The 27,027-nt window shown below is 40.0% G+C and overlaps 1 protein-coding gene across 2 annotated transcripts in view; it reads right to left on the bottom strand.

Moving 5' to 3' along the window:
- LOC106892695 (bifunctional heparan sulfate N-deacetylase/N-sulfotransferase 4) overlaps positions 1-27,027 on the bottom strand; it is a 102,904-nt gene that overhangs the window by 18,320 nt on the left and 57,557 nt on the right. For both annotated transcript variants that reach the window (XM_014950086.1, XM_014950085.1), the window contains 3 exons: positions 25,339-25,524; positions 23,520-23,648; positions 558-740 (listed from right to left, as the gene is read on the bottom strand). In XM_014950086.1, coding sequence (XP_014805572.1) covers positions 558-740; positions 23,520-23,648; positions 25,339-25,524 — 498 coding nt within the window. The remainder of the gene's footprint in view (positions 1-557; positions 741-23,519; positions 23,649-25,338; positions 25,525-27,027) is intronic.

The raw sequence follows: 27,027 nt of genomic DNA, 5'->3' as shown, positions 1-27,027 counted from the left end.
ATTTGAAACAGAGATAGAAAATAGTCAGTCTGTGCAGAAATGCTTTTCTACTCTTAAAATAGCTGCCTATTCTGTGTTTGCAGCGCCGGCCCCTCCTGCCCCTCCTTTTCCTCACTCTTTCATTGAAGGGGGTTCCGATGGTGGGAAATCCTCCAACATTAGCAATCCCTCGTTAAGGACTGCAACGAATCTGCATTGTTTACCTTGAGATACCTCTTGCTACCATCTGGCTGCAGGCATCTTAACAATACCAGTTAACACAACGTGATGCATCAGCAAAACTAAAGACAGGAGGGATGGGAAGGGAAGCTTTCTCTCACTTAAATGGCAATTAGGCGCTTTTAGCGTGCCTGATTTGGAGTGAGCAGAAGCTAATCCATTTCTAGTCAAAAGCAGTGGTCCCTTCAAGAAAATTTAAATAATCTAAGTTGGCATACAGGAAGAAATAACTTACCTGAATGTGAAGTGGGATTTTTTTATTTTTATTTTTTTACAGGAGAAGATTCTTATTTCAACAAGCAGACTGTAGTTGGAGGAGGAAGAGAATGTGGCATTACCTGCCAAAGAGGGTCTGTCTGCTCTGGAAAGAGCTCAAAGTACTTCTGAGCCAGCTGAACTGGGGGCAGCGTCTGCAGTTTCAGGTTGGTCGAGCTCTTAACGAAGTTGGCCAGGTTTGCAAAGGTGTATAAGCCCAGGCGGTCGTTCCCGTAATTAGACAAATGGGTCATGAAGATGCTGATCTGGAAGGCAAGAGAAATCTTTCAGTGGCAGGACATCAGAAGATGGCAGCATCTGACTGGAAGGGCAGGCAGGGGGCTCCTGGGAGCCTTGCCAAACCATTTCCCGCCCACGGAAAACCAAAAAGCAATGAAAAGGTCACACTTCCTAGCCTCTCTGAGAGGGTCAAATCATAGAATAGTAGAATCATAGAATTGTCTAGGTTGGAAAGGACCTTTAAGACCATTGGGTCCAACCATTAACAACACTGCCAAAACCACCACTAAACCATGTCCCTCAGCACCACATCTACCCATCTTTCGAACTCCTCCAGGGATGGTGATTTCACCACTTTCCTGGGCAGCCTGTTCCAAATCTCCCAGCTTGTCACTTATGCGTCATTTCTTTAGAATCCCTTTTCTGAAGGCATGTATCCCTCATGGGCTCCCCATGGACTGGCATTCAGGAGATGCTTTCAGAGATTATTTTTTTTTTTATTCTTCCATTTTGACTTCCTTTTACAAAAAATATAAAAAATGTTTTTTGCATGCCCTCTGTTTACTTCAATGTTCCTCACTCTGGGGCAGGCATCCGGCAGGCGCTGGTGTACATGACCCCTGGGCTCAGAGTCCCTGGCACCTCCCAGAGAGCCAACTCTCTGCTCCTCTGATCCTACATGTAGGCATCACTTTGTTTCGGGGTTGCTATTTATGGGATTAACTTGAAAATCTGACTAATAAGCTCTTTCATCCAAAGGCAGGGTTGGCTAGTTTGTTCAAAATGGCATGGCTGTAAGTAGGTGAATGAATTTTGAAATGTCAAAATTTCAAGCCTTGGTGAGTGACAATGTCTCAGCTAATCATTGTTTTCTTCTTAAAGCCAATATAACTTCTGCCTTTTTACCAACCTTACTATGGTTCTTCTTTGCAGGGCCACTGCTTTGTAGATCTCAATTTCTTTCAGAGGCATAAAGAGAATTTGTAAGAATAATATGAAGAATATATTTCCCAGTATTTTGTTTGCATGAGGTGATCAAACTGGGTTGTGCAGCTGCAAAGGCTTGGTTTATCTGTAGATGGTCATTATTTAGTTTTATGATAATGCTATCAAAAGGATAGCATTATCCTTGTTCCTTGGCTGTTTTACTCAGTATATTGGCCTAAGATAGGACGTGCAATGACAGTGGAATTTAACGACACTGTTATCAAGAAATAACATCATAGTGGTAACTGAACAGTGTATATTTTTTTTCTTTTTCAGCACCATCTCTGAAGCTGACAATCGATAATATGCAGCAGATCGCAAAAAGTACAAATTAACTAATGTGACCTCAGCAATTAAACAGAACAGCATGTCAGGCAGTGCACTTCTCAATAACGATATCATGCCTCAAGGAGGCGAAGTCAAAAATTAGAGGTATGATGTTGGTTACAGCGAACTTCGCAATACGATGGTGGGAAGTTTAGCAGTTTGATTCACAGGTAAATTGCTGGCTTTGCTGATAGATATCTACATCCAGGTGACCTCTTTCTGGAGGATTAGTAACGAGGCCTGACAGCACAGCTGGGGGCTGGGTGTGAGCTTATAAAGTGATGTGCAGGCAGTGGAGAGGAGGTAGTGTGGGCACCTTCATCCTTAGAGAGCTGCAGCAGCAAATCTGGGTCTCTGGAACTCTGAGTGTGTGTTCAGGTCAGTGAGCTCTCCTTCTCCCTCCCTACCCCCCACCATGTCTCAAAGGAAGTTGGTTATAGTTGGAGTGAGGTCTTGCACAACCTGCACATGAGGGACAATGTTTAGGCTGTGGTCCTTCAAAGCCTGAAGGATATGTTAGATATGCTGTAGATTTCAAGATGTAGGAGGCTGAGGGGAGACCTTATCACTCTTTACAACTACCTGAAAAGAGATTATAGCAATGTGGAGGCAGTCTCTTCTCCTAAGTAACAAGTGATAGGACAAGAGGAAACAACCTCAAGTTGTACCGGGGAGGTTTAGGATGGATATTAGGAAAAATTTCTGCACCAAAAGGGTTGTCAAGTGTTGGAAAAGGCTGCCCAAGGAAGTGGCGGAATCACCATCCCTGGAGGTATTTAAAAGATGGGTAGATGTGTTGCTGAGGGTCATGGTGGTTTTGGCAGTGTTAGGCTAATGATTGGACTTGATGGTCTGAAAGGCCCTTTCCAACCTAGATGATTCTATGATTCTGTGTTGTCTATGCTGGAGGTAGGCTATGGCTGGAAAACCAGGGCTGTCCTGGCACCCAGGTCCCTGAGTGAGAGCTTTGGGGACATTATGTCCTAGCTGGGCAGCAACCAGGCTCCCCAGCTGTTAAACTAGTGGGAAGTGCTGAGTCCCAAAGCTAAGGACCTTCATGCCTACAATTGCTGCAAAATGCCCAGGTGTGTCTCAGGAAGGCTGTTATCACTGACCCACGTGGCTCAGTCCTGCTGACTGTGAATAGCTTTCTGAAACGAACCACTGCTCCCACCTGAAGATGGAGTTTGCCCTTCAAGACATTGCTGTTTTGCAGTCCCAGGCTCAAGCTTTAGCAGAAGAAAGTGCTGCTGATAAGAATACTGTGTCTGTAGCATACCATGTTGTACTGACTTCCAAATTAACTGCAGAAGAAAAAGCCACAAGCTTTCCACTTTCACCACCTTGATCTGCCAACGTGGTGCTTCTTTAAACATCAGCCCACGTTTAAAAACATGTCCATTAGTTTGTTAAATTATTGATAAGGCTTTTAGTACTTCTATAAGGTGAAGATGGATGGAGCTTAGGAGAAAGTGTCCCTTATTGCAGTATGTTTGCACTGTGCCCACTTTATTTCACAAAAGGTAATTTATTCTTCGCTTTTATTCTGTTCTGAGCCTCTGTCAAGCAAAAGACTGGCAACTGTACAAGATCTTTTTTCTGTTGGCTTGACTTTGTTGATTCTAGTGCCTAGGCATTTTGTGACTGAAAGTGTTTGACATAACTGGAGACAACACTAAAACTGCCCTGGTCTTTGTGTGTGTCCATATGTAATAGCCCAGAAACTTATAAGCACAGCAATGAATCTTCTTCTTTGAGTTTCCAATAGAATGACCTTCCCCCCTCCAAAAACCCCAACACAAACATAAGCTTTCTAGTTTAGAGTTCAACTCCTCAAAATGTGACGTGCTTTCTGCAAACCATTTAAAAATGCTGAAAAGGAAAACACTTGTAGGAAACGTTGATAGAGAATATCATCTCTATCAACTCTGAAGTGTTTTTTTGATAAGTGCTAGAGGATCTGCCAATGACATTTAATATTATTGCAGCAATTTAATGTTATTGTAGCAAATAAAGTATGCAAGTAAATCTACTTCCTCTTTTTGCCATTTTTACAGCTGAATTTGAGTGAGATTTTTTTTAACGTAAAAAGGTACTTATAGGAGATGGATATTAGCTTATTGTAAGAGTTTCATTAGGCTGCAGTCCAGTCCAAAAGATCTAATTGATCAGTATTTATGGAGTCAAAAGATCTTGGTCATCTCTCTTGACTTCTTTTGCTCCATCAATATTTTTTGAAATGGAAAAAAAATCCAAATATGATGCATTATACATGAGATAGAAAGCAAGGAACTGACAGGGTTTTGCCTCTACATCAGTTGAGGCAAAAGGAGATAGTTATTAACTGCCTGTGTTTACAGCATAGGTGGACACAAAAGTTTGTTTTCATGTTGATGCATCAATACATAGAAAATGCAATATTACAGACATGTTGCTGCTGGGACACATACTGCTGTCACACTGCTTTGCTGTGCTGTTTTGGTGGACCCAAGAAGGCTTTTGAGGGCAAGAGTGAGAAAACCAGTGGAAACCAAGGAGCGTCCCCTCCCACAGTACTCTAAGCAAAACTGGTGAATAAAAGAGAAAGAGTCTCGTTTTCATACTTCCTATGACCAAAAGTAAACTACAGCACGCAGGCTGAGACTCACCAGCAGGCAGCACTTCATCAAGGTGGGGATAATTCTTTTGGGAGGGAGGCAGGATACTGCTCAGCGCAATGGAGCAGCACAAAGGCAGTAAATAGTTTCAAATTCTGGAGGCTGGGGAAAGGGTTCTGGCTGGCTTGCATTGCTCATGTTAGTTTAACCTTAGGAGTAACGTGTGTTGCACAAATGTGCAGAGAGGCACCGAGTAAAATCTCTTGCTGTCACTATACAACCTGTAGCCACCATGCCATGGGAAGCGAGGTCAGTTGTGTGTTACATTGGTGCCAGAACACACACACTTTGCAGGACAGCGGAGTTCAAATGATGCTGTAGCTTGTACTGATGCAGTATCATATTAGCTTTTCCAATTTGTCTCTCCCTCCGTCCCCGTAGCTGTGATCACTCATAATTAGAGAGGCATGAAGTGGAAAGAATACTGAAGGAATACTGAAGGTAGGAAAACTTTTACTTTTTTCTCTCTTTCTGCCATCCACCCTCTGATCCAGTACTCAGTCGCTGCCTCCCACTAATACCCTGTAATACATTTTTCTTGAAATCCCTTTTGCTTTTCTGCACCCGGCGTCCTTTTATTACAGAAACACTATTTAAAATTATTTTTGACCCTTCATTTAATTGTAAGAAACACCTACAGATTTTTAGCTATTGCTTTCAAAGACTTGCACTAAATAGAGAATTCTAAGACTTACATTTTGCTGGTGACAAAACCGAGGCACAGAGGGATGGTGTGATTTGCAAAGAATTAATCTCCTCTCCCTAGGGTGACCCACACAGGACTTCTAGGAGCATCTTATTTCGATCTATATTAAATGGGAGTGAATGGAGAGCTGTGGCCCATAGACTGTGTAATTTCTGACTTTACTGTTGTAATGGGCTTTTTTTCTCCTGATTTCTGTTGCCTGCTCTGTATTAACATTTCAGAGATGTCCACAATGGTGTGCAATTTCTCTGTTCAAAAGAAAGAGGTGGGAAGAGAACAGTGGTCCTAAATTTCTCAGACCACATGTGCAGTTAGTGTGCCATTCTGGTTCATAAATCATGTTATTTCCATTAGGCTGGGTCTGCAGGGGGAAAGAAAGGGTATTTTACACTTCCTTCACCTGACAGAATCCAACAGAAGCTATACCCTGCATCTGGCTATTTACCAGCTCCTCTGCTCCTAAACCATAGTATTTGGTTAGTGACTTATTAACAAACCTGAACTGGTTACACTTATGGGATTGTTTGTAAACTGATGACAGCACCACCACACCATTTTACTAGCTGGTTCTTGTTTCCCAGGCCTTTTAAAATCAGTACATCCAGAAATTTTAGATACATAGCATATTCTTTATATGTAATGTTTGCATATGCATGATTGTGTTATATACGTAAAATGAAATCTAGATTAGCTAGTAGAGAAAAAATAAAGGGCTTGTTTCAAATTTATTGGAATATAAACCATGAAAGATCTGCTTGAAGTACCCCAAAACTGCATTCTGTACTGAGTGTTAATGAACTTTCTCCAGATGCACAGCCCTATGCACCTATTAATGCAGAATATAGAGGTTTATTTTCTCTTAAGTACAATCTTAACTAAAATAACTTGGTTTTGGATGAAGATTAGCTGTCTATCTCTGGAGGGCACTAGGATGCTGGTCTGCTCTAATACTGGAAATCATATTTGTCTTTTTTGGGAGGATCATCCCAGAGAACTGCAAACCACTGCAGATCCTGCATCATGGACATAGCTTTAAAGAAAAGTTTGCAAAAGGTGTTGGACTCTAGTGGGATTTTCAGACTGGGTGGGTGACCCACATCATTCTAGCAGTAGCCACATAGTTATGAAGATCCTGTTGCCACTTGGATATGTTTCCAGAGCCTTAAATTCCTTACTACACATGACCAACAGGAATATAAATATCCCGAAGGTCTCAAAGGGTAAGAGGACTTCCAAAGCCAAGACATATTTGCTTTTAAACCTCTATCTTGTGTGCGTGTGCATTTGTTTACTGCAGGATTTAGTTTATGCTGTACGTGAACCTTTGAGTGCAGGAATGTTTGATGTTTCACTTCAAAGCTATGCCTTTGGATGACTGAGGGTAAGTCCTACCCTTAGCTGGTGTAAATCCCTCCAGCCTGAGTGAAATCTGCAGTTGTGTTGACTTGTACAGGAGCTGATATTAAATACGGCTGCTTCCTCTGTGTTTCCCAGAAGCCCATGCTCCATAGCCACCAATGCCCTTGTCGTCTATCCTAGTGAAGTAAAGCAAATATGAAATTAGCACAAAGTTTCTGGTTTCTCCTAGAGAATGACATATGCCTACATGCTAGAACAGAGATTCCTGGAAAAAGGACTCTCAGTGTTCCAGATTTCACCTGAAGTGTGACCAACCCAGTCTCACTGGTGTACCTGGCCAGTCTCAAGGATGGCTATCCAATATTGGGAATCAAATATTGGCTGATATTTATAACAGCTGTTTTGAAACTCCGTCTGCCCATCAATCTAGCACTTGCAATGAAAAAAATCAATTACAAAACTTATGCGTAAATGTTTTCCACCTCATCCTCTCAGCCATTCACCAATGAAACAGGATCAAAGTTCCCTTTTAGATCCTTTCCTCCTGCTCATCTTCTGGCCCTGCCCCATTGATGGAAAGCCCAGGAACAGAGATAGGTCTCGCTTGTGAATCCTGCTCCTCTAAGAGGAACTTGTTGTTTGCTGTCTCTAGCAACTTTTTCCCTTTCTTCTGCACCTCTTACATAACATTTGCAAGAAGGAATTAATGCATGCAAAATAAACCAGGGAATAGCTCAACCTTGTGCAAAACAAAGACATGTTGGGAAATATATGGTGCAGGCATCCTGTTCTTGTAGAAATGTGCTAGCATGTTTACGGCTCTTCTCTGCTCCCCTCTTGCATGAATGTTTCCCAGAAAAATGAATTTTGCTATTCTGTCTCTTTCCATTGTGCTCCGAAAAATGCTGTACAGTTGCTGCAAGAGCAAACTCTCATAATTGGATCTAGATGGCAGCATGTTGTATTTCTGAATGTGTAAATGGGATGTCATGGCTGAGAAATGCAAAACTGTCAAGTGTCCATTTACTAATACCAAGTAGCTCTATGCTAGGCTGACCACAGAAATACCTCTTTCAGTTTCAAGTGTTTAATATATTTCACATCCTGACAGTCTCCTATTATGGATTACAGACTTTGCTTGTACCTTATGAGCCAGAGCCCCATTCACTGATGATGAATCCCAGAACACTCGGGCCCTTAATGCAGCTGTTTGTGCAGCAGCACAAAAAGGAAGCTGGGAGTGAGATTTTTGTGTTGACAAAGCACTAATTTTAATAATGACAAATTGTTTCTCTAGAATTCAGTGCTATTCATATTCATGACCCTCTTGCTACTGAAGCAATACCATTTATATGCCTGAAAAACACTTCTTTACTTTTACTCTATTTCCACTCTGCACATCTTTCTATATTTTAGTGTTCTTGACAGGATAATCAAATATTTTCCAAACACGATATCTTGAAAGAAAGCAACAAAGGCAGTGTTTGGAAAGAAGCATTTTTGCCTTTGATTGAAGGGGAAACAAAACCATTGAATGGCGCTTTATTTCCCATGTCCGTATTCATTACAGTGTCTGTATTCCACCCAAAGCGCTCCCAGCGATGGGAGGGGAAGCTGCTGTCGATCAATGGTGGTACATGGCCTTGGGACTGCTCTACAAATACTGTAGGGTATCTATGTTGTTCTAACATTCCCTATTCAAAGAGCAAAATTGTTTCTCATTCACCCAGGAACACTTTCTACTTTTGCATTATTTAGTTGGTATGATTAAATGAATTCTTTATTATTGACAGAAAAATCCTGTGCATTGTTCCTTTCCCTATGAGAATAAAGTTTTATTTTTATTTTCTAACATCTACCCAAGTCTCACTTCTAAAATAAAAGCTAAATCATGACCACATTCAAACATAGCAACTGTTTCCGAAGTTATATACATCTTTGATAGCTCTAATGAGTGAGGTCCTAGATGAAGAATGCTAGTTAGGATGTCCCACTCCATTAGTTTGCTCGTTTTTTTTAAAGCCTGCAATTAAAAAAAAAAAAGTGTGTGTTTTTGGTTTTTTTTTTGTAAGATTAGGGCATGCTTTCAGAGCCTGTGAAAAAATAACTGCTACTGTTGATGACTTTATGCAATCAGTGCATAGCTGCATTAGGGTGGAAAAACTGAATGGATTTTTTTATGTCTGTTCATTTTCACACTTGTATAAGTGATCAGCCGTACATCTAATTGTGGCCAAAGTTTAGTGAAGGCTCTGCAAATGTGATGCTAACAGTTATTTCTGTGAGCCCCGTGAAATCTTTGCAGAAGTCTAGAACAATTCAGTCCTCCTGTTATTAGCAAATATTTTCTTTTTAAAGGGAAATTCATGACATAAGAATATTTTTTTGTTGCCATCTGACTTCCTTAGACTATAAACTTCCTATTAAAAAAAAAAAAATCTATTTAGTTCAGACTCAAGAATAAACCCAATTTCAAAATACACAAATGAACCAGGTGAAAATGGATTTGGGTACTATTGTCTTAAGTCAGATTTGTACAGCAACCATTTCTGACAGAATAATAAAAGTATCATCAAATATATAGCTCTGAGAAGTCTCATGTGGTTTTGGTCTTCAGTTTTCAAAGATGATCATGGGAGTTTGTGTAAAGAGATAGCCATCAATAACCCTTTTCCTTGATGGTGTATATATAGCTTGCTCCTTGTTAATTCTATCAAGTAACTACAAAATACTGGTCAAGGCTGTCAACCTCTTTAGTCATAATCCTCTGTAGATAAAAATCAGTTCAGCTTCAACTATTTTGTGCCAATGAATAATGTGAGTATTCCTTGGCATTGGTTTATGATACCAAATTACATCCTGCTCTGGCTCAGAAAATCATGAAGCTTTTTCTATTACTGCACTGAAATAATCATAGTTCTCCCTTACTGTTCTTACTGTTGCAACTATTGTCCTGACAGTACTGCCATCACAGAAGGAGGGTTGGCCTGAGCTGATGGGTGAATGACCACCAGGGCCCAGTGCCAGTCCAAGGTCTTCTGCAGTGCCTTTGAATGGTGTGCCGTAGGCAGTGCCGTATCACAAGTCTTGTATTTATCACAGCATAGAAAAATTCAAAAATTAGTCTAAATAATACACTGTGCCTCCCCTGTATGTGTGGATCAAGTGAAATTTTTACTTTTGGCTCTGTGGAAGTGAAATAATGACAGCACTGATTATTTGGGCCCCCTGCTACAGGAGCGACACTGAGGTCTAGGGGAGGGCAACGAAGCTGGTAATGAGTCTGGAGAACAAGTCTTTTGAGGAGCAGCTGAGAGAGCTGGGGTTGTTTAGCCTGGAGAGAAGACTGAGGGGAGATCTTATCACTCTCTACGTCTTCCTGAAAGGAGGTTGTAGCGAGAGTCGGGTCAGATCAGATCTCTTCTCCCAAATAACAAGTGATAGGACAAGAGGAAACTGCCTCAAGTTGCACTAGAAGAGGTTTAGATTTGATATTAGGAAAAATTTCTTCACTGAAAACATTGTCAAGCATTGGAACAGGGTGCCCAGGAAAGTGGTGGAATCACCATCATGCGTGGGGGGCCTTTGCACGTGTATGGGGAGATGACAGATGATATTTGAGTGCTCAGGCTGGAGCCCTGACCCTCAACCAGCCAGCAGGCTTTCCTGCTTCTGCCCTCACCAAGTTTTCCCACTGCTTATTTCTAGGGGAGGGCCAGATTTGTGCATGGTTGTTGATAAATGCCTAATATCTAATTAAATAATGAGATGTTTGAGTAGCATGTAGATATTACAGATAATCCAGGAGGGATCACTTTTTAGCACAGATTAAATATCTCTGCAGCAAAGCTAATTGCTTTTCCAGAATTTCCAAAATATCTTATGGGGCCTCTTACTTGTGTGAGTGGAAAATAGTCAGAAAATGTCTTCCTGTTTGACTTTTATTTTAATGGAAATAAACAGTGCTCTCATTACTTTGAAGAAATCTAAATACCATGCTTATGTTTTAAGCAACATTAAACCTTAGTTATGTGGACCGCAGAGGATATGATGAGATATAATTAAGAGAGAGTTTGCTCTACTCATGTAATATGTGCATGGCTTCAATTCCTGGGTTAGAGAAGGAGACTCTGCCACTCAGGAATCCGTGTAAAAAAAACTAGACAGCATTCAACCAAGAGAGCCAGCAGTGGCCAGGCTGCCAAACAGCTAATCACAGTGGTCATAAATATTTATGAACGTTGCATTTGAGCCAAGCTGTGTGCTTGACTCAAGTCTCTTTGCATAGACACTGTGGGTCACCAGGGAATGTTCCGTCAAATTTATCTTCCCTGTGATGACCTGGGGTTAAATTTTGTCATCTCACAGCTTGGAGATGTCCCCTGGCTACTCTGGAAGGTTCCAGGGAAGAAAATATTTCTGGGCAGGAAGAAACTAGTCCTGAAGTGAACATGGACTTCAAGAGTGGTGACCTGACCACCTTAAAGCATTAATACCTATAGAGGAATCCCAGTATTTCAGACCATGGTTCAATACACAGGGCCAAGATGCAAGCTGGTCTGTTCACTTCAACAGGACTTCCGTAAGTTCAATAGTAGCCTGACCTAGTGATAGTGCTTTTATTTTTTTAACTGGATCTTCAATCATTTTTCTCTCTGTTTACCCTTCCAATCAATGAGTTAAACCATAACCTTCTGAGCTGGCTGACCTTTGGAAGAAACGTGCTCATGTATCTGCTAATGGCAAATAATGGTAAAAATTATTATTTTTTGGATAATAATTACTATTTCTCTGACATAGACGTGCTTAAATAAGATCTGGTTCTAACTGTGTTTTGAATGATGGAATGAATTATGCCTATTATCATTAATGTGGCATTTCATAGTCTCCAGGTAGAGGAGGGTAAAGTCTCTCAGAGCAATACTGACATTGGAAATTAGTGCCCAGGACCCTGCACTGCACACAGAATTGTAGGACAACCTTAAATCATTCAGTCTAAACTAAAGTCCTCTTATAAATGCTGAATAAGAGTTTTCACCAGGATACTTTTGCTAAGGCTGCGAAGAAAGAAATGCCAGGCAAGTTGATATAGACTGGAGAAGCAGGAAATCTGTAATTTGTTTTTATAACTGTTCTACTGTCATGTTGCTATTCTAGCAGTTTTCTGAAGAGCTGACTGCTCTGTGTTATATAGTATTCATAAATGATGATTAATTAATCCATTTTAGTAGCCTACTCTGAGCAAACAAACCTCAGAGTTAATTTAATTCTCCACTCTTGGTTTCAGAGGAAAAAAAAATACAGCATTTTCAGTTCACTAGAGGATATAATATTCTCAAATCAGCCACTTTCCAATTAATTTTGAATGGCAAACACAGCAAGGAAATTTTGTTCTTGTCCATTTACTTCTATTAAGGATTCATTTTCAATAATCAGAGAATTCTGAGTCAGCTCATTTTTACCTTAAAGGCTTGCTCCTGACAGTTTAATAAATTATTGTATGGTGTGTGCTTGAAGGTAACAGATTCTTTTTCTCTTTACCCAATAACCCTCTTGTTGACACACAGTCATTTATTACTATTTCTGCCATCACCTAACTTGCTGGGAAGTAATTCTGATAAAGTACCAAAACACATGGTGTTGGAGTTTCAGCTTTTATAAAGGAGGAAAATGTCGTAAAAGAAAGGAGATGTTTTATCATTGAAATATTTTCTTCATGCTTTGAGTTTCAAGTTAATTTGTTTCTAAATATGCTGCTGATGGCTTGAGTTTCCATGGAGTAATATTTTCCCATACAAGCTCTTTGCAGCTGGGGTAGCCATGTGGGATGAAGGAGAAAAGAATGATTTACAAAGGAGAAAAAGCCTAAGCAAGGTTCGAGTGGATTTAATCATACACCTCAAGTTGGAAGATAAAAGTGGCTTTGACTTCTATGTTTGTGTTAAAATATTTCTATCATGTTATCAGTGCTTACAGGTCTTCTAGTTGCAAAAAGAAATATCTTTAGGGGAAGGTGTGATTGTGCTGTAGATACAGGCACTTTTGTAGTGTACTGTCTTTCAAAAAAAATGTATATTGGTTCTGTTGAACCCTAATATGTGCCGTGGCAGGAAGAAAACAGAAGTGTTTACGATGCCTGGTGTGTGTGGGATGTAAGTATTTTTCTGAATAAAGACAAAATACTACCCTCTTCCTCAGGCAGAAGATAATGACTATGTCCTGCAGTTATGCTGCCTGCCCCAGCAGCTCTGGCTGGATGTCCCTGGGATGCCAACCCCTGTGGTTCTCTCTACAGGGATGAGCATCTGGTCACTCTCTTGTGCTTCACTGTAACGTTCACTTACATGTAGAAAAATGGCTCTTTACATTCTCCTGGCAGGTTAATGGGCCCCTGTAGAAAGAAGAATAAGGGCCAACTCACCCTCTTTTTTCATTTGACTTGGTATGTTTGTGAGTATTAAGACGAATTCTGACATAGCTGGCTAATAACAACCCCCCCTTTTAATTTGGTAGAATGAACATACCCATCTTCTCGTGTTGGAGAGGGACAAGCCTGTCTCTACAGGCAGTAGCCTGCTAATTATGGCTCAACAAGTATTGACATTTTTCTAGCAGGGAGGTTGCTTGCTTGATTTTCCTGTTCCTGAAATATGCTGAGATGGTCTGTTCACAGGGCCCTTAGTAGAACTGCATTATGAATTACTTCTGGATTGCAGTGTATTTCCTATAATGCCCAAGGTTATTTTTTATTCTTTCTACAGCTATGCTCAGAGAAACAAAGCAAATAAAAAGAAAAATATTATTAACGCTCAAGATGTTTCATAATAACACTCCCAAATCTCTTGTGGAAGGTATAAATTAACCCCTCTCTGCATTTACTTTTCATATTCTGAAGCAATAATGTGTGATTCTCATCTGTTTTTGTGATGAGTGAGAGCAGGAAAGAAGAACAAAATGTTCAAAGTATGGCACATGCGGGACATGCAGAATCTAGATCTAACAGGCTGGAAATGAACAATAACCCTTTAGTTACGGTGAGAGTTTAAAAACGTAAAGACATGTAAGTGGCCTTCAAAATTAAGTGTCCCATGACACTTACAAAGAATATGCCTATCTCTGCAAGTGTGATCAAGCCTTGTTCAAAGTTAGAATAATAATGTACCTTATTATGGACTGTCTGTAGCTGCTCCGGAGTTGCGTTCTAAGTTACCTTTCAATCAGAAGTCTGATTTCACTCTCAACAACCAAATTCCCACAAAAGAAGCTAATCTTCCTGAAATTCGTATGCCACATTTCATTTCAGATGAAAGCTTCTTAGGGATGTTGGATTGAAGTAGGAAGAGGAGTTTAAAGAAGTGCTTAACTTTTCCCTTTTTCTGCTACTTTTCTTTTTTCAACTTTAAAAATGACTTGATCTGTCAGTTGCAAACATGTCTTATTTTGTTAGCTTTGTGGAAAAAACATATTTTGTGCAGGGTATGCATGTGTCTCTAGATACTATGTGGTGATGCAGGTATAAATCTAGAGTAAAGAGGTTTACATATATAAATAAAATGCAGGAATGGTCTGTGCAAGTTCTTTATGGTGGGACTATGAAAAGGAGACAGTGGGAGACTGAATTAAAACACCCCATGAGAAGGGGAAAGGACGAGTTAGTCCAGCCAAGTTCATGTGTGTAACAAGAAGGAAAAGGAAGGAAGAATAGGAGAAGAGAAGCATGTCATGAATTTAGGCATAGGATACAAGTAACAATCTGATCCTTGCTAGAGATCTTAATTTAACCACATCTCTAGGGATATCTGACCTTCTTGGTTCAGACTACGGAAAACCTTAATTCAGCTGTGACCAGGATAGAGGAGGGAATGTATTGAAATGGTGGGGGTCTTGTATTAGGTTTAATTTTCTGCAAGCTCTTTCACTGTTTGAATGTGGCCAAAGATTGGGTCACACTTGGCAAGAAACTGCTCTTGCATACACAGCAAGGTCTACAACTACTTTGGTTTCAGGGTTAACTTGACACTGCCTCCTCTGAAGGGCTTGGTGGCTGCAGACCCAAAACAGGGCTAGAGGAGCAGAACAGAAAATGGGAAGGGGGTGGAGATGTTAAGGGCTATCCATTAGCTTTTCAAGGTGAACAGATAATGAGAAAAAAATGCATCATACTGGCAAGTAAAGCTAATTAACTGACTACTCAACTAAGCAAGTGGGTCTTGCTGGTTCTTTTCCCAAGCCTGGTGCACTTATTTTTCCTTAGTGTTTGGCTGAGGTGCCTTTTGTGCTGTCACTTGCTGGCTTAATAAAAAGCTCTCTGGTTTGAAGAGATTTTTTTTTTGGGAGGAATTACTCTCTCTTGTTTGTAGGGGTGATAATATTTAGAGCTGTATTTAATAGCTTATCTTGGCTGTTAAACGTTTATGACTGTTCTTTATCGTCTGTGAAGCAGGGGAGTAAAGGAGACGAGCTAGAAAATAGATACTGGAAGACCTTGTGGATGCTGCAGATGTGATATATAGAACAATTTGTAAAAGCATGCTTTAAATACGTCAGAGCATTTCTCAGGAGGCTGAATGAAGGGCAATGGTCAGAGAAGAGGGACTGAACCCACTTAGTTTTGAGCCTGACATTTGGATGTGGAAAATTGTTCTCAAATTTAAACTCCAATGGAGTTCCCTAACTTCTCGTATGAGAAACCTGCTTTTTGCTGCTGCAAGTATTTCACTTTGGGAACTGTATGTTATGAATGTTTTGTTAATTATAAATTTTCATGGTTTACATTTTGAGGCAGACCAAGGGATTTGTTCTATTCCTCCCATTTGCTCGCTCTGCCTCTTGCTCCATGTTTGTTCATGAGAGCAGTTGATGTGACAGTGAGTTTCCCTTAGAAAATATGTTGCTTTGATGAGCACATCACAGCTTTCATACCAAAGCTCTCTTTCAGAAAAAAATAACGTACCTTAATGCAGGTTGATTTTGATGCCAGTTGTCTTTCTCTGCTGAGTATGTCAAAGACAGAAGTGCATGTAAAGTTGGTTAACATTTGATGGGAAGGTATTTAAAAAATAAAAAAGGGCAAAGGAAAGGAATATGGCAGAGCACTGGTGAAGTGAACAAAGAGGAAGGGGGGATTTGCAAATATATTCTGGGAACAGATAAAGTTATTCTAAAGGGCAGTTAAGCTATGTAAATAATGAGAAGTAGAATAAAAAAATGCTGGAAATGACTGAAATGTTGAGTTCCTTGAAATGCCATAAATTTTTTTGTAGTTATATAACCAAATGAAGCAATTTAAAAAAAATAAAATATCTTTGAAAGCACCTCAAAGCACTGCAAAAAGGTTATAAAGAGCTGGCAAGGTTTAGGAAGAGAGAAAAGGAAATGATGCTGTTTGAAATATTTTTAAAAGTAAACACATTTTAAAGAGTCTTAAGTTGACTTTTTTTCTGTTGAAGTGGTGGAATGCTCTACACCTGCAGAAAACCTAAATATTTTTTCACAAGGGATCGGGTTGCTAGAATGCTGGCCAGAGCCAGAAAATTTTCTGTCATGTTTACATAGCTGGCTAGTGTTATATTCAGAGTAAGGGCATGTTATTCTTGTCTGATGCTCTTTGGTATTAAATCCCTGGCTTTGAATATATGTCTTGCATAGCTCTGTAATTTCTTGAGTAATAATGTACTCTCTTGTTTTAAGATATAACTACAATTAATACAGACATGTGCTGTCACAGTACAGTGGTAAGAATCCTAGTCTTGCAAAATGTTTTGTTTTACTATCAAAATTAGATTATGCACAAAAGCAGTTTTGTAAAACTTTATAAAAATTTTGGATTGATAGAAATTTTAATGTATCTCTTCCCCCCCCCTTCCCTTGCGTATTTTTACTGATTGTGGTAGTTTTGCTGCTTTGTTTTCACCACTGACATAAAAGTGTTGATGCTATGACCTTTAGGAGTTCTGTCATAATTAGGATTTAGTGAATAACTAACTTGTGATTTGTTTGTCAAACCACAAAGTAAATAACATCCATGACAGTAACAACATAACACTGATTGAACATCTAGTTTTGGTCTAGGAAGGGAGGAAAAACATATTTTGGTCGAATGTTTCATTGCTTTTCTCGTATCAAATAGTAAAGTAACACTCCAACACCCACAGTAATGTCTCATTTTCTGTCCTAAACTGTATGTGTATTTCTTATTTGTAAATGCATCTGAAGGTCCTTGTTACTGTTCTAAGCCTCCAAATGAACAAAACCCTTCAAAAGGTATCAGTCCAACTCCTCTCTGAAAGAGTTGCACTTATTTAGGTTTATTTCAAACCCAGTCTGTTCGCTGAGACTTTTTCCACTAACTTTAATGAGCTTTGCTTTGAAGTGTTTATGCAAAGAATAACCCCAAACTCTAGAGTTGAGCAGCCTTCTGCTTTAGCTAGATCCTGGAAAGGTCTGTCTGGGATTCTTGTAACTCTCATTAAAACTCAAAGCAAAGTTGGTCTGATTTCTGTCGGTCTTGGTGGAATTTATCCCTCCTCTGCATACTATTAAATCATCTCTGCCAGACATGACTCATCTTTAGCATTCATAAATTAGAAAGCAAAAATATCTCTCTGAGCCATAGAGTATTCAGTAGAAGCCATTTTAACAACAAAAGCAAAAAATCCACTGGAAGATCCCCTCGACAATCTCTCTGCAAACTCTTTATTCCAATGCGATGTCACTTGGGCATTTTTCTGATTTAACCATCCAGGTGGTATTGCTTCATGGAAGTGCAAACTTTTTTGGGATATGAGCTTAATATTTATTTAAAATATATTTGCTGAAATTGCTAACTCCAAACCTAAGTAATAGATTAGGGTTTCTGTAAACCACTTGCTTGTCAAAGGCTCAGCAGGGGATAAAAGGTAATTTGTCAGTAGCCTTTGTTGGTGGGTGTTCTAAAGTTAGGGAAGGCTAACATGTTAAGTTCTTTCCTTACTCAAGTTTTACTTGCAGGTTCCTTACCTCATGCAAAAACTTCATTATATCCCACCTGCTCCTTACCAGGGCCCCTTTGGGAACTTCTCACATGTGAAGTACATGGAATATATACTCACAGAAGAAATAGTGTTGCAGTGAATGTAATCAATGTCAATGATACTGCTTGCCATTATTATTGAGAGTTGTGGTCTGACCCTAAATTAGTTGTAAACAAATTCTTCCTATTTGATACATTATAACGATTTAGTAAATTTGCTTCCCCACATATAATATTCTTGAAATGTGCTTCAGTAATCAAACTAATTGAAAAAAAATGGTTAATCAAAGCTTGATTATTTAAATTGTGTTCCTACTTGCCCTTGTTTGGGGGGATGGGATAAAAGATTATAAATGTATGGCATAACAGCCTACATAAACAGGAACTTCCCTGTGCTTTTACAACCCATTGTCACTGCTGAAATCCTATTAAAAACACAGCTACAAATCAAGTTACTGCTTTGTGCCTGGAGACCCTGGTCTGCATCATCCAAGTGAGGCATTTTCCTAAGCAAGCAGGTTCATAGTGCAGATGCCATGCCCATGCAATAAGAAGAACCATTGTTTTAACTCTTCTGGGGGCTGTTTCAGTTCAATGCAATTGACCTGTTCAATGTATAGATGCAAATGCAGGGAAAACATTAGATCCATGGTTATAGGGTTGAAAAGCAGGCAGAAGTCCTAGAAGTTGGTGTTGATGTTGACTTTGGTTCAGTTGTGCCTCGGCTGCTATTCATGCTAAAGTTTATTCACCCACTTATTGTTCATCTGTGTCTCATCAGAATCAGAACAGCTTGTGTCACTGCTTATTTACAGACTTTCAGGTTTCTGTTTCTTCTCACTGACATCCAAAGTTAGAAGGCCAGAAATAGCTGACTTTTATTTTGGTTTAGACAGCTAAATAGCTGTAATCCACAGCAAAAGGTGGTGCTGTACTGATTTTAATCAAGGCACTGTGATTATTTGTAAAATTTGAAACAGTCTGAAAGACCAACCTGAAGTCTGTGTTTGTGGGAAACCTGTAATACTTTAATTTACTGGAGAGTAATGTATGGCTTTTTACTTGCCTCAAAATAACTGTGGACATGAACGGAACTGTTCTCAGCTGTACTCGTGTCCTCCCTGACTATTGAATAGATATGGTACTGGTTGGTGTAAAGGGGCAACTGTTGGACTCGTAAGATCAAAGAAATTGGTAAATCAAGCAAGGTAGCTGGTGATGGATGGTGAAGCGAAAGAGGAGCCAAACTATGCAGCACCTCTTTGCACTTTTTCGGCTGGTGGTGTTAGTCTACTGCGTAATAATCTAGAGATTCACCCATGTGTCTCTTCAACAAGGCAAACTGAAAGTGAGAAAAGGTGACGTTTGGTGGTTTTATTGGTTTTGTTTTGTGGTTTGTTTGTTTGTTTGGTTTGGGTTTTTTTTGCTTTATTGTTCCAATGTCTTTGGTCATTTCCATGTGGTATTAGGAGATTTCTTAACAGTAGCAATGCTTTGTTTGTAGATGAGGGTGTGAGATGTGGAGTGTGATGCTCCTCTATATCTACTCATGGAGTAAGCTGATGCCTACATGGCTCCCACCAGATAGCGTTTCTGCACATATAGCTCAAAAATATAACAATTATTTTGTACATCTGTTTTTAAGAGTCTGAAATAGTGCAAGAACTATACTGTTGCTTTAGAAGGATGTTTTTATGCATGAGACCGGTAATGGGTGTTGCACACTCAAGGACATAGTGCGAAATAGTGGGAAGATGTGAGGACTGAAAGCCTCCTGGGAATGGTGTTGGAGGCCTGCAGAGAGTCAAAGCCAATGCAGCCTTGCCTGGACTGACTTTTGGGAACAGTCCCTAAATTGAACCATTCTCAAAACTCAGGTTCCCTATTTTAATTTGGGGAAAACCAGGTAGCTGCCTCCAAAAGAGAAGCCAGGAGCAAAGAGACACTTATGCAATATGTGGGAGACCAGCCCTTACCATAGCTACTTTGGGAAGATGTCGTTGAACTGCACAACACACTTTATTTTTTGTTTAAAAAAGTATATTAGCAATTATTTATGGGTTTATTTGTTTTTTTTAGGGAAAGCATATAGATTTCCAAGCATCTAAAGCTAAAATGTTGTTGCATCACGTTTGACTTTGAATTGTTGCCCAACTATTGGTAGGATCATGTAAAGAAACATAGCAATGTAAAGATTGGCAAAGGGAACAAAAAAACCAACCCAAACCCAGAAATGAGACAGACAGGCAACAATCACAAACAAACTTGCTCAGAAACCCTCTTCTAACTTCTAGCCTACTTGATGATCAAGAAGGCACCTCATAAAATGATAACAAAGTGATCATCTGCTGTAGTTGTAGAAAGGGCTCTGTGAAACCAGATATTCCTTTTTTCTTTGTTTGTTTGTTTGTTTTGTTTTTTTTTTTCCCTTCTTTCCCCTGTGCTTTTTGAACGAGGTGGGGCTAGTAAACAACACTGTGCACCACAGGGCAGATAACTGGCTGTATGAGGAGATTTCTAACCCAATCGTGGATTCTGGAATATGATCTTTTATGGTAATAACACACATAATTTGTATGTAACTTCAGTTGTCATGGTAGCCTGCTAGTGCTGTGAGAGTGCACATGCATACATTCTCTTTCTACAAGCAGAAATAGTTTTATTCTATCTTCACCCTCCAGAAGAGGTTCCACTTTCCTCTTGCTGTAGGCACATAACTTGTGCTAATGCTGGTAACATTATTCAAATTCAACTGAATTTGCCATTGACCAGTGGAATAGGCACTCTGCTGATCCTGTTAACAACATACCATTGATTTTTATATACTAATCTGTAAACTTTTTCAAGTCAACCACCAAAACACTACGCCTTCTTTTACACTGAATAAAAGTAAGGTCTTTCCATTTGTTCGTTTGTGTGTTGTCCAAACTTGGTATCTAAAAAAAGAAGGGTGTATGACCATAGATGATTTTATATCCTACTCACACCAGTTTTATTCTGAGATAAGGCTAGATTTTGCTTTTACTGTTGTCAGTCAGTGCATATTTCATAGAGTAATGTACCAACCTGACTTGAATGATGGTGGTGTTTTGCCATATATCTTACTTCAGCTCATACATGATTAAATTATATTTCTTCCTGTCTGAATAAGCACTTATATTGGAACAGATTCATACTTAACTCAGAGTGAGGGAAGTGCATGTCAGTATTTCACTTGTGTCGCTTAGCTCAGTAAAATATCAGTTTTGATGAGGTAAAGACAAAAAAAATCATAGAAGTGGGAGGGGGGAATCAAACATTAACAGTGTAGAAATGCTGTTTTTTTCAAATACCATCCAATAATATATATTGCAGTCTTGTTACTGGAGTGTAGCTTGACCAAAACAATGACTTCATGTACTAAAGAAAATCTTCCCCTCTCCCTCCTCTTCTGTGGAAGATAGTCTTCTAGCTCTGTAATGAACATCACAGATACCTGATCAGGCCAGGTTTGATGTGACTTTGAGTAACCTGGTCTAGTGGGAGGTATCTCTGTCCATCACGGCTGGGTTGAAGCTAGATGATCTTTAAGGTCCCTTCCAACTCTAACCATTCTATGATTAAATCTTGAATGCTTTGCCTGCCATTACATAGTGCCTTCCTAGGAAAGGTTCTGTTTCTGCTGCATCACTCCTGAAACCTAAAAGGCAGACAGTAGAACTGCTTCTCTCAATATTCTTTTTGTCATGCTCAATGGAGCATGAAGAGCAGTCATCTATGCTGTAGGACCTGTCTAGGTAGGGATTTGGTCCTTTCCTGGGGGAAGCAATTGGACCCATCTGGGGTAAACCTCCTGTGGGACTGGTATGAGCAGCTGAGGGCGTTGAAGCTCCCAGAAGGAAGATGCTCCAGCACCCCTGAGGTTGTTCCTGCTTGGGAGCTGCCTGGAGAGCCCAGGCCGATGAATTCTGGAGAGTGTAATAAATGGTGGCATAGGCCTATCTGATTTCATTCAGAGTTCAACAATAGCCTTTAAAATAATTTTTAGAGTAATTGAAGAGCTACCCTTCCCTGTGTCCACAGCCTGTCTTTGACAAGAATGCTTTGACATGTTTGTTTAAAACATCCAAAGGCTGAAATTTCTAATAGGCAACTGTGAGCTTGTGTCTTCTTGCTCATTTGTTGTCAGGAAGAAAGAAAAATATGAAATTTAGGGAATAGGGAGATGATGATTGACTGAGAAATTGGGACTATTCTGAGCATCTCTTGTGGAGTAAGAACATACTCTGCTGCAGACTGCTGCATTGTCTAAGTCTGAGGAGATCTTGAGATAAGTGAAAGATGCACAGGTATTGATCAAAGTACGGTAAAGCTAAGGGTAAATTCCAGCAGCATCCCAAGACAGTGATAAGCCAAGTTACACTTAAGGAAACTATGGGGAAAAAAGCCAGCCTGAGAGAACTGCAGGCAATGGAGGGACAGGATAAAGAACAGGGATGGCTTTTTATTCTCAAATTAGCTGTCACATGTATGGTAGAGAAAAATTCCTAATACATGTCCTGTTTCTTTAAACCCACTGAGTTTTTGACTCAGATGCCACCTTAGTTCCCCAGCCAAAATATTCACCTAATTATATAACACCAAAATCTATATTTAGGTCTCTAAATAAATGACCTGGATTTGAGAGTTAGTGCCACTTGAAGTTTCTTTAACTCTGCAGAGAAGTCAATGAGTACTGCAATTTCAACTTACTGAAAATTAGGCCACCCGGCAAGACGCAAGACATTTATCTTCTGAGTGGTATAGTTTGTTTTGGTGGAACAGGAAGAAGGGAGGACAACCATAAAAAAATAATTGATATGTGGGATTTTTGTTGTTGTCCTTCCTCCTCCTACCTCTAGGCTGCTGTCTTAAATGGCATCAGACTGTTCTTCACAGGTAAGAGAACTGTGACTTAAAAATATAGCTTTTGCAGACAGGTAGCTTTCCTACTTGATCCTTGGTAAGCCCAATTTCACCTATGCACCCACCTACATCATGCTGTTGGAGGTGTATATTAGTATAGCAGAGTTCAGACTGCTTTATGAGGCAAGAGACAAAATTGCATAATAGCTCTGCAAATAATCCTTAAAGTGTGTGGCACTTTTGATTAAACCTTATATATGTGTATGCTTATACATATGTAGGTTGTTTGTATGTGCACACATATGTACTTATACATAGTTTATGGTTGACGTAACGTTGGCGGAGAAAAAGGAATGTTGCACTGAGCAAAGCAAAAATGTTTGTTAGAAAGCTGTGTACTGCTTGGGGTATTCTTTAGCTGCACAAAACCTTTTTTTGAGAACCAGTGGTGGGGTAATGATATTGCACCTGAGCCCTGGGGTTTCCATCGAGCTATATCAGGCGTGCCTGAGGACACAAGCTAATGGAATAAAGGAAAAGCGCGATAAGATCACACAGTTTTTTCTCTACCCTCACTGGTTTCTTTCAGTCTCAGCTAGACAAGTCAGTGCACTCTTCTCTCACAGGGACCTGGCTTCAGGTTGGGAAACAGTATGGGCCTGAAATTAATGCATTTTCCAGTAACACGATGCATAGAGTTGTAGTTAGAAATAAGCAGAAGACACTTTGCTTCTTTCCTCTTAAACTGCTTTTTACCTCTGAGCAATGGTCTTGATTTTCATCTCCCAGACAAGATCAAAGAAAACTAATTCATCCCTCCCTTCCTCCCTCCTTCCTCCCCGTTGTCCAAAAAATAGCAAAAGGAGGTACCTACGGGATTCAGGAGAATGGTGAGGAAAAGTTCACCTCCTCGGATACTTTTGTCCAGCTCCTGAGGACCCCCAGGATATTCCTTGTAAAAAATAGTATGGGTGAAAAGGCCACAGGTCTGTCGAGGGAGCACCTGAGAACAAAATAACAGCACTGTTGTGACATTGACTTCTTTCTGCAAACTTATCCTGGCACAGCCACCTGAATCCCACCAGCAACTCGAAGAAGTAAAACAGCAACCCTTTCTGCCTCTCTGCTCTGGCATGTTTATTCATGGGATCCTTTCTGCCCTCTGTGCTCTTGTGGTAAGCAAGTGTCGTCCGGCAGCTGTGGAGATCTTCAGCTCTGAAAAGCTGCGACACACATGGGCTGAGCTTTCCTGAGGAACGCTCTGTTCAGCTCAGACACTCATAATAAGTGCTTGTTTCCTGGCATTTGGAAGAGGAGGAAAACAAAAAGCCAAACCTCTCTTCCCTTAGCAAGGTGAGTTTATTAGCAGATAAGTAGTGCTTCCTGGCCATCTCTGCTATCTCAGGCAATTAATCTTACTGTTCTCGAGACACTGAATTTGTATTCAAGGCTGCAGGCTGCAAAATACTTGTTGTTTAATACTTTCCTCGGTCCTGAAAACCGTACTAGGCCCCTCCTTCCTGGTTGCAAAATGTGTCTGGGCCCAGTGGGATGCTTTCATGAAACCAATCGAGGTCAGGTCCCCGTCCCGTCACAAATCAAGAGGTTGTGTGTCAGAAACCAGCCATTGCAGGTGTGGGGAAAAAAACCTCATCTTGGAGAACTGGCTGGTTTAGTTACATTATTAGCGAGGTGCTCTGGTAGAGTACAGACAACAACTGTCAGGGAGTATAGGTATTGCCTAATCCACGCAGAGACATAATTCACCTGGGGAAGGCCTTTTCTTTCCCTCTAGTCAGTTTTTTTGCTTTTCTGCTCGGTTAGAACAACAAATAAAACCTACACTCAGCAGAGCATTTTAATATTTGTGTAAACGCACAGCTGAAATTGACTCTATTCCAGTAGTAATTGAACTCTGTGCAGTAACTTCTTGGTTTTGATTAAGATGTTCCTTTTGTTGTCTTTAGAGGATCACAATTTTGACTTTACATGCATGGCAGTATTCAAGACAGCCGGGACTTTAAAGCATCCTGGGAGCTGCCTTGAAATATGTCTAACTTCACTTATGCGTCTTCAGCTTTAGTGTTTCACCTGTCTGTGGGTTTGCAGCTGGTAAGACAGGTCAAATAATTTTATACATTTTCCTGCCCTTCACATAGTTGAAGTGTGTGTGTGAGGAACCTTCTTTCCTCTTGTATAAATGCATGGTGGGGAAGTCGGGCAAGTGTCTGGCCTTGGGCTCTGGGAGTTTCAGAAGCAAAGTTTGGGAGGAGACCTGGGCCTCAGACAGTGTCATACTTGCTGAAGAAGATTACTTATACCTGCTCACCTTCCCAGGTGGTGGATTTCTAATCCTTTCATGCATAAAGATGAACCAGAGCTTGAAACATAGGTCTTAGGCAGTTTAATGAATTTCAAAGTATTCATTTATAACTCGGTTCATAGTCGATGGTACTACAAGTACATTTAGTTTCTGGGGATTATATTTGCAGTTGCCTGAGTTTGTGTGACTTTTTTGTTTTTTAAAAAAAAAAAGCTGGCTGCATAACAAATGCACTAATTTGGCATCCTTACAAATCCTCGATCACAAAGAATTTTAATGATTGCTGTAAAACTCAAAGTATCTGGTAAAAATAGCATATTTTTGAGTGACCTAAAGTACAATTGCTATGAAGCATGGAAATGCAGTGTACCATGATGCCATTGTGGATGAAGCCCCGTCTGTACCGTGCAGGTTTCAGGTGTGGATATTCTTCTGTGCTGGTCACTCGGATGTGCCAGACCTTCTTCCAGGCCTCGTAGAGCTGGATGTGAACCGGGTAGACCCCGGAGTGGTGCGGAGCCACTGCGTACCCCATGTCAGTTGGTATGCCGTGCTCCTGCAACACAGCAGAGGGAGGAATAGATTTCGGAACAGAAAAAGAAAGTGAAATTATTCAAAGCTTATTTTTCCTGCAGACAGCAGCATCAGGGAAGCTGTCGTCCTTGGACAAACTTGTCTCTATTTGTATGTAGCACAAGCTAAAAATGGAGGGGAGATGAGGGGAAGTGGAATTACAGTTCGGTAACTGCGGAGTGGTAAATAATCCTCTTGGATTACGTTGTGTATACTGTTATATGGAATAGATTTGCCTGCTTGCTCATTACATATTGCATGTATTTTAATATGCAGCCTACTTGTTTGGTTCTTTTTAAAGGTAAACTGATGCTGTTTATTTACTAAGCTATCGAACAGCATTAGAGCAGTAAACAGATGGGAAAAAAAAAAGTTGCAGTGACATGTGGGATTTTTTTTGTTTCCTATTTCTGAAATTAGAGCAAGTTTTCTTCCTGATTTTAAAAATAAATAAATAAATATTCCCCATAGGTTCTGAATCAGCTTATATTTTTTCCATAGTATTTAGGTAGTAGCAAAAAAGCTGGACTTTGATGGACATACTTTTCATTTAATAAATATTTATTCAGCACAGTTTCTATGAGGAAAAAGTGTGTGCATTTTCATTAATATAATCCATAGGTTATCTTGAAAACATCTTTCACTGGCACAATGAGGTAGTTAATGTGCAGGCAGAAGGAATTAAGGAAGAAGCTTAACTGCGAGCGTGCTGGGCATGTTCCCTTCACTCCTGACGCTCTCCTGCCTTTGTTCTGCTCCTCATCCCTCCCGCTCCTGACTTAGCGTGGGCTGTCTGAAAACCCCATCTGATGATGAGGCCCAATAACCACATCTATAGACTGGGATATGTTTAAAATAGAGCAAATTATTTGAAGTGTAAGCTATACATGTGAAAATGAAGTAATTAGTTTCATTGGTCTGAGTGACTGTTCAGAAACACATCTGGTGTTTATCAGCTCCAGGCAGAGAGAAAAGCTGTGCTCTGCCTCTTCTGCCCAGCCTCAGTTCCAGCAGGTACCAGTAAAAGCCCTTTTCTACTCTTCCGCAGCATCTCCAGGCTGCAGGGTGTCCTGCTGCTCTGGCTCTCACTGCATCCCTTCCTGCACTCTGTGTGTTTACTGAATTCATTTTACTCCCTATATACTATAGGATACATCAGCTATTTTCTCTTCATATAAAAATGGTGTTTGGAGGGAATGGCCAAAATGTGAGAAAATTTTCCTTCCCCCCCCCTTCTTCCTGCCCACGTTATCCAAGAACTGTTGATTACTTTAATTCCAGGGATAGCAGGTTCTGCTGGGTATCTTTAAGTACTTTGCAAGGAAGGTTTTTTGGTTCATTGACAAAAATTAAGTTAAATCTGTGGGGAACATTTGTTCGTACATTGTATAATGCAACCACTTAAAATTATCCATTCTTTATTAGTAAAGATCTTAGGCTATTGTCTGATCTTGGTAAAACAGAAACCCCAAACTCACTATTTCAT

Source organism: Calidris pugnax, unplaced genomic scaffold, assembly GCF_001431845.1.
Source record: "Calidris pugnax isolate Ruff unplaced genomic scaffold, ASM143184v1 scaffold42, whole genome shotgun sequence".
Classification (NCBI taxonomy): domain Eukaryota; kingdom Metazoa; phylum Chordata; class Aves; order Charadriiformes; family Scolopacidae; genus Calidris; species Calidris pugnax.
The sequence above is the reverse complement of the archived record's forward strand: the minus strand, read 5'-3'. Positions and strand labels throughout refer to the sequence as shown.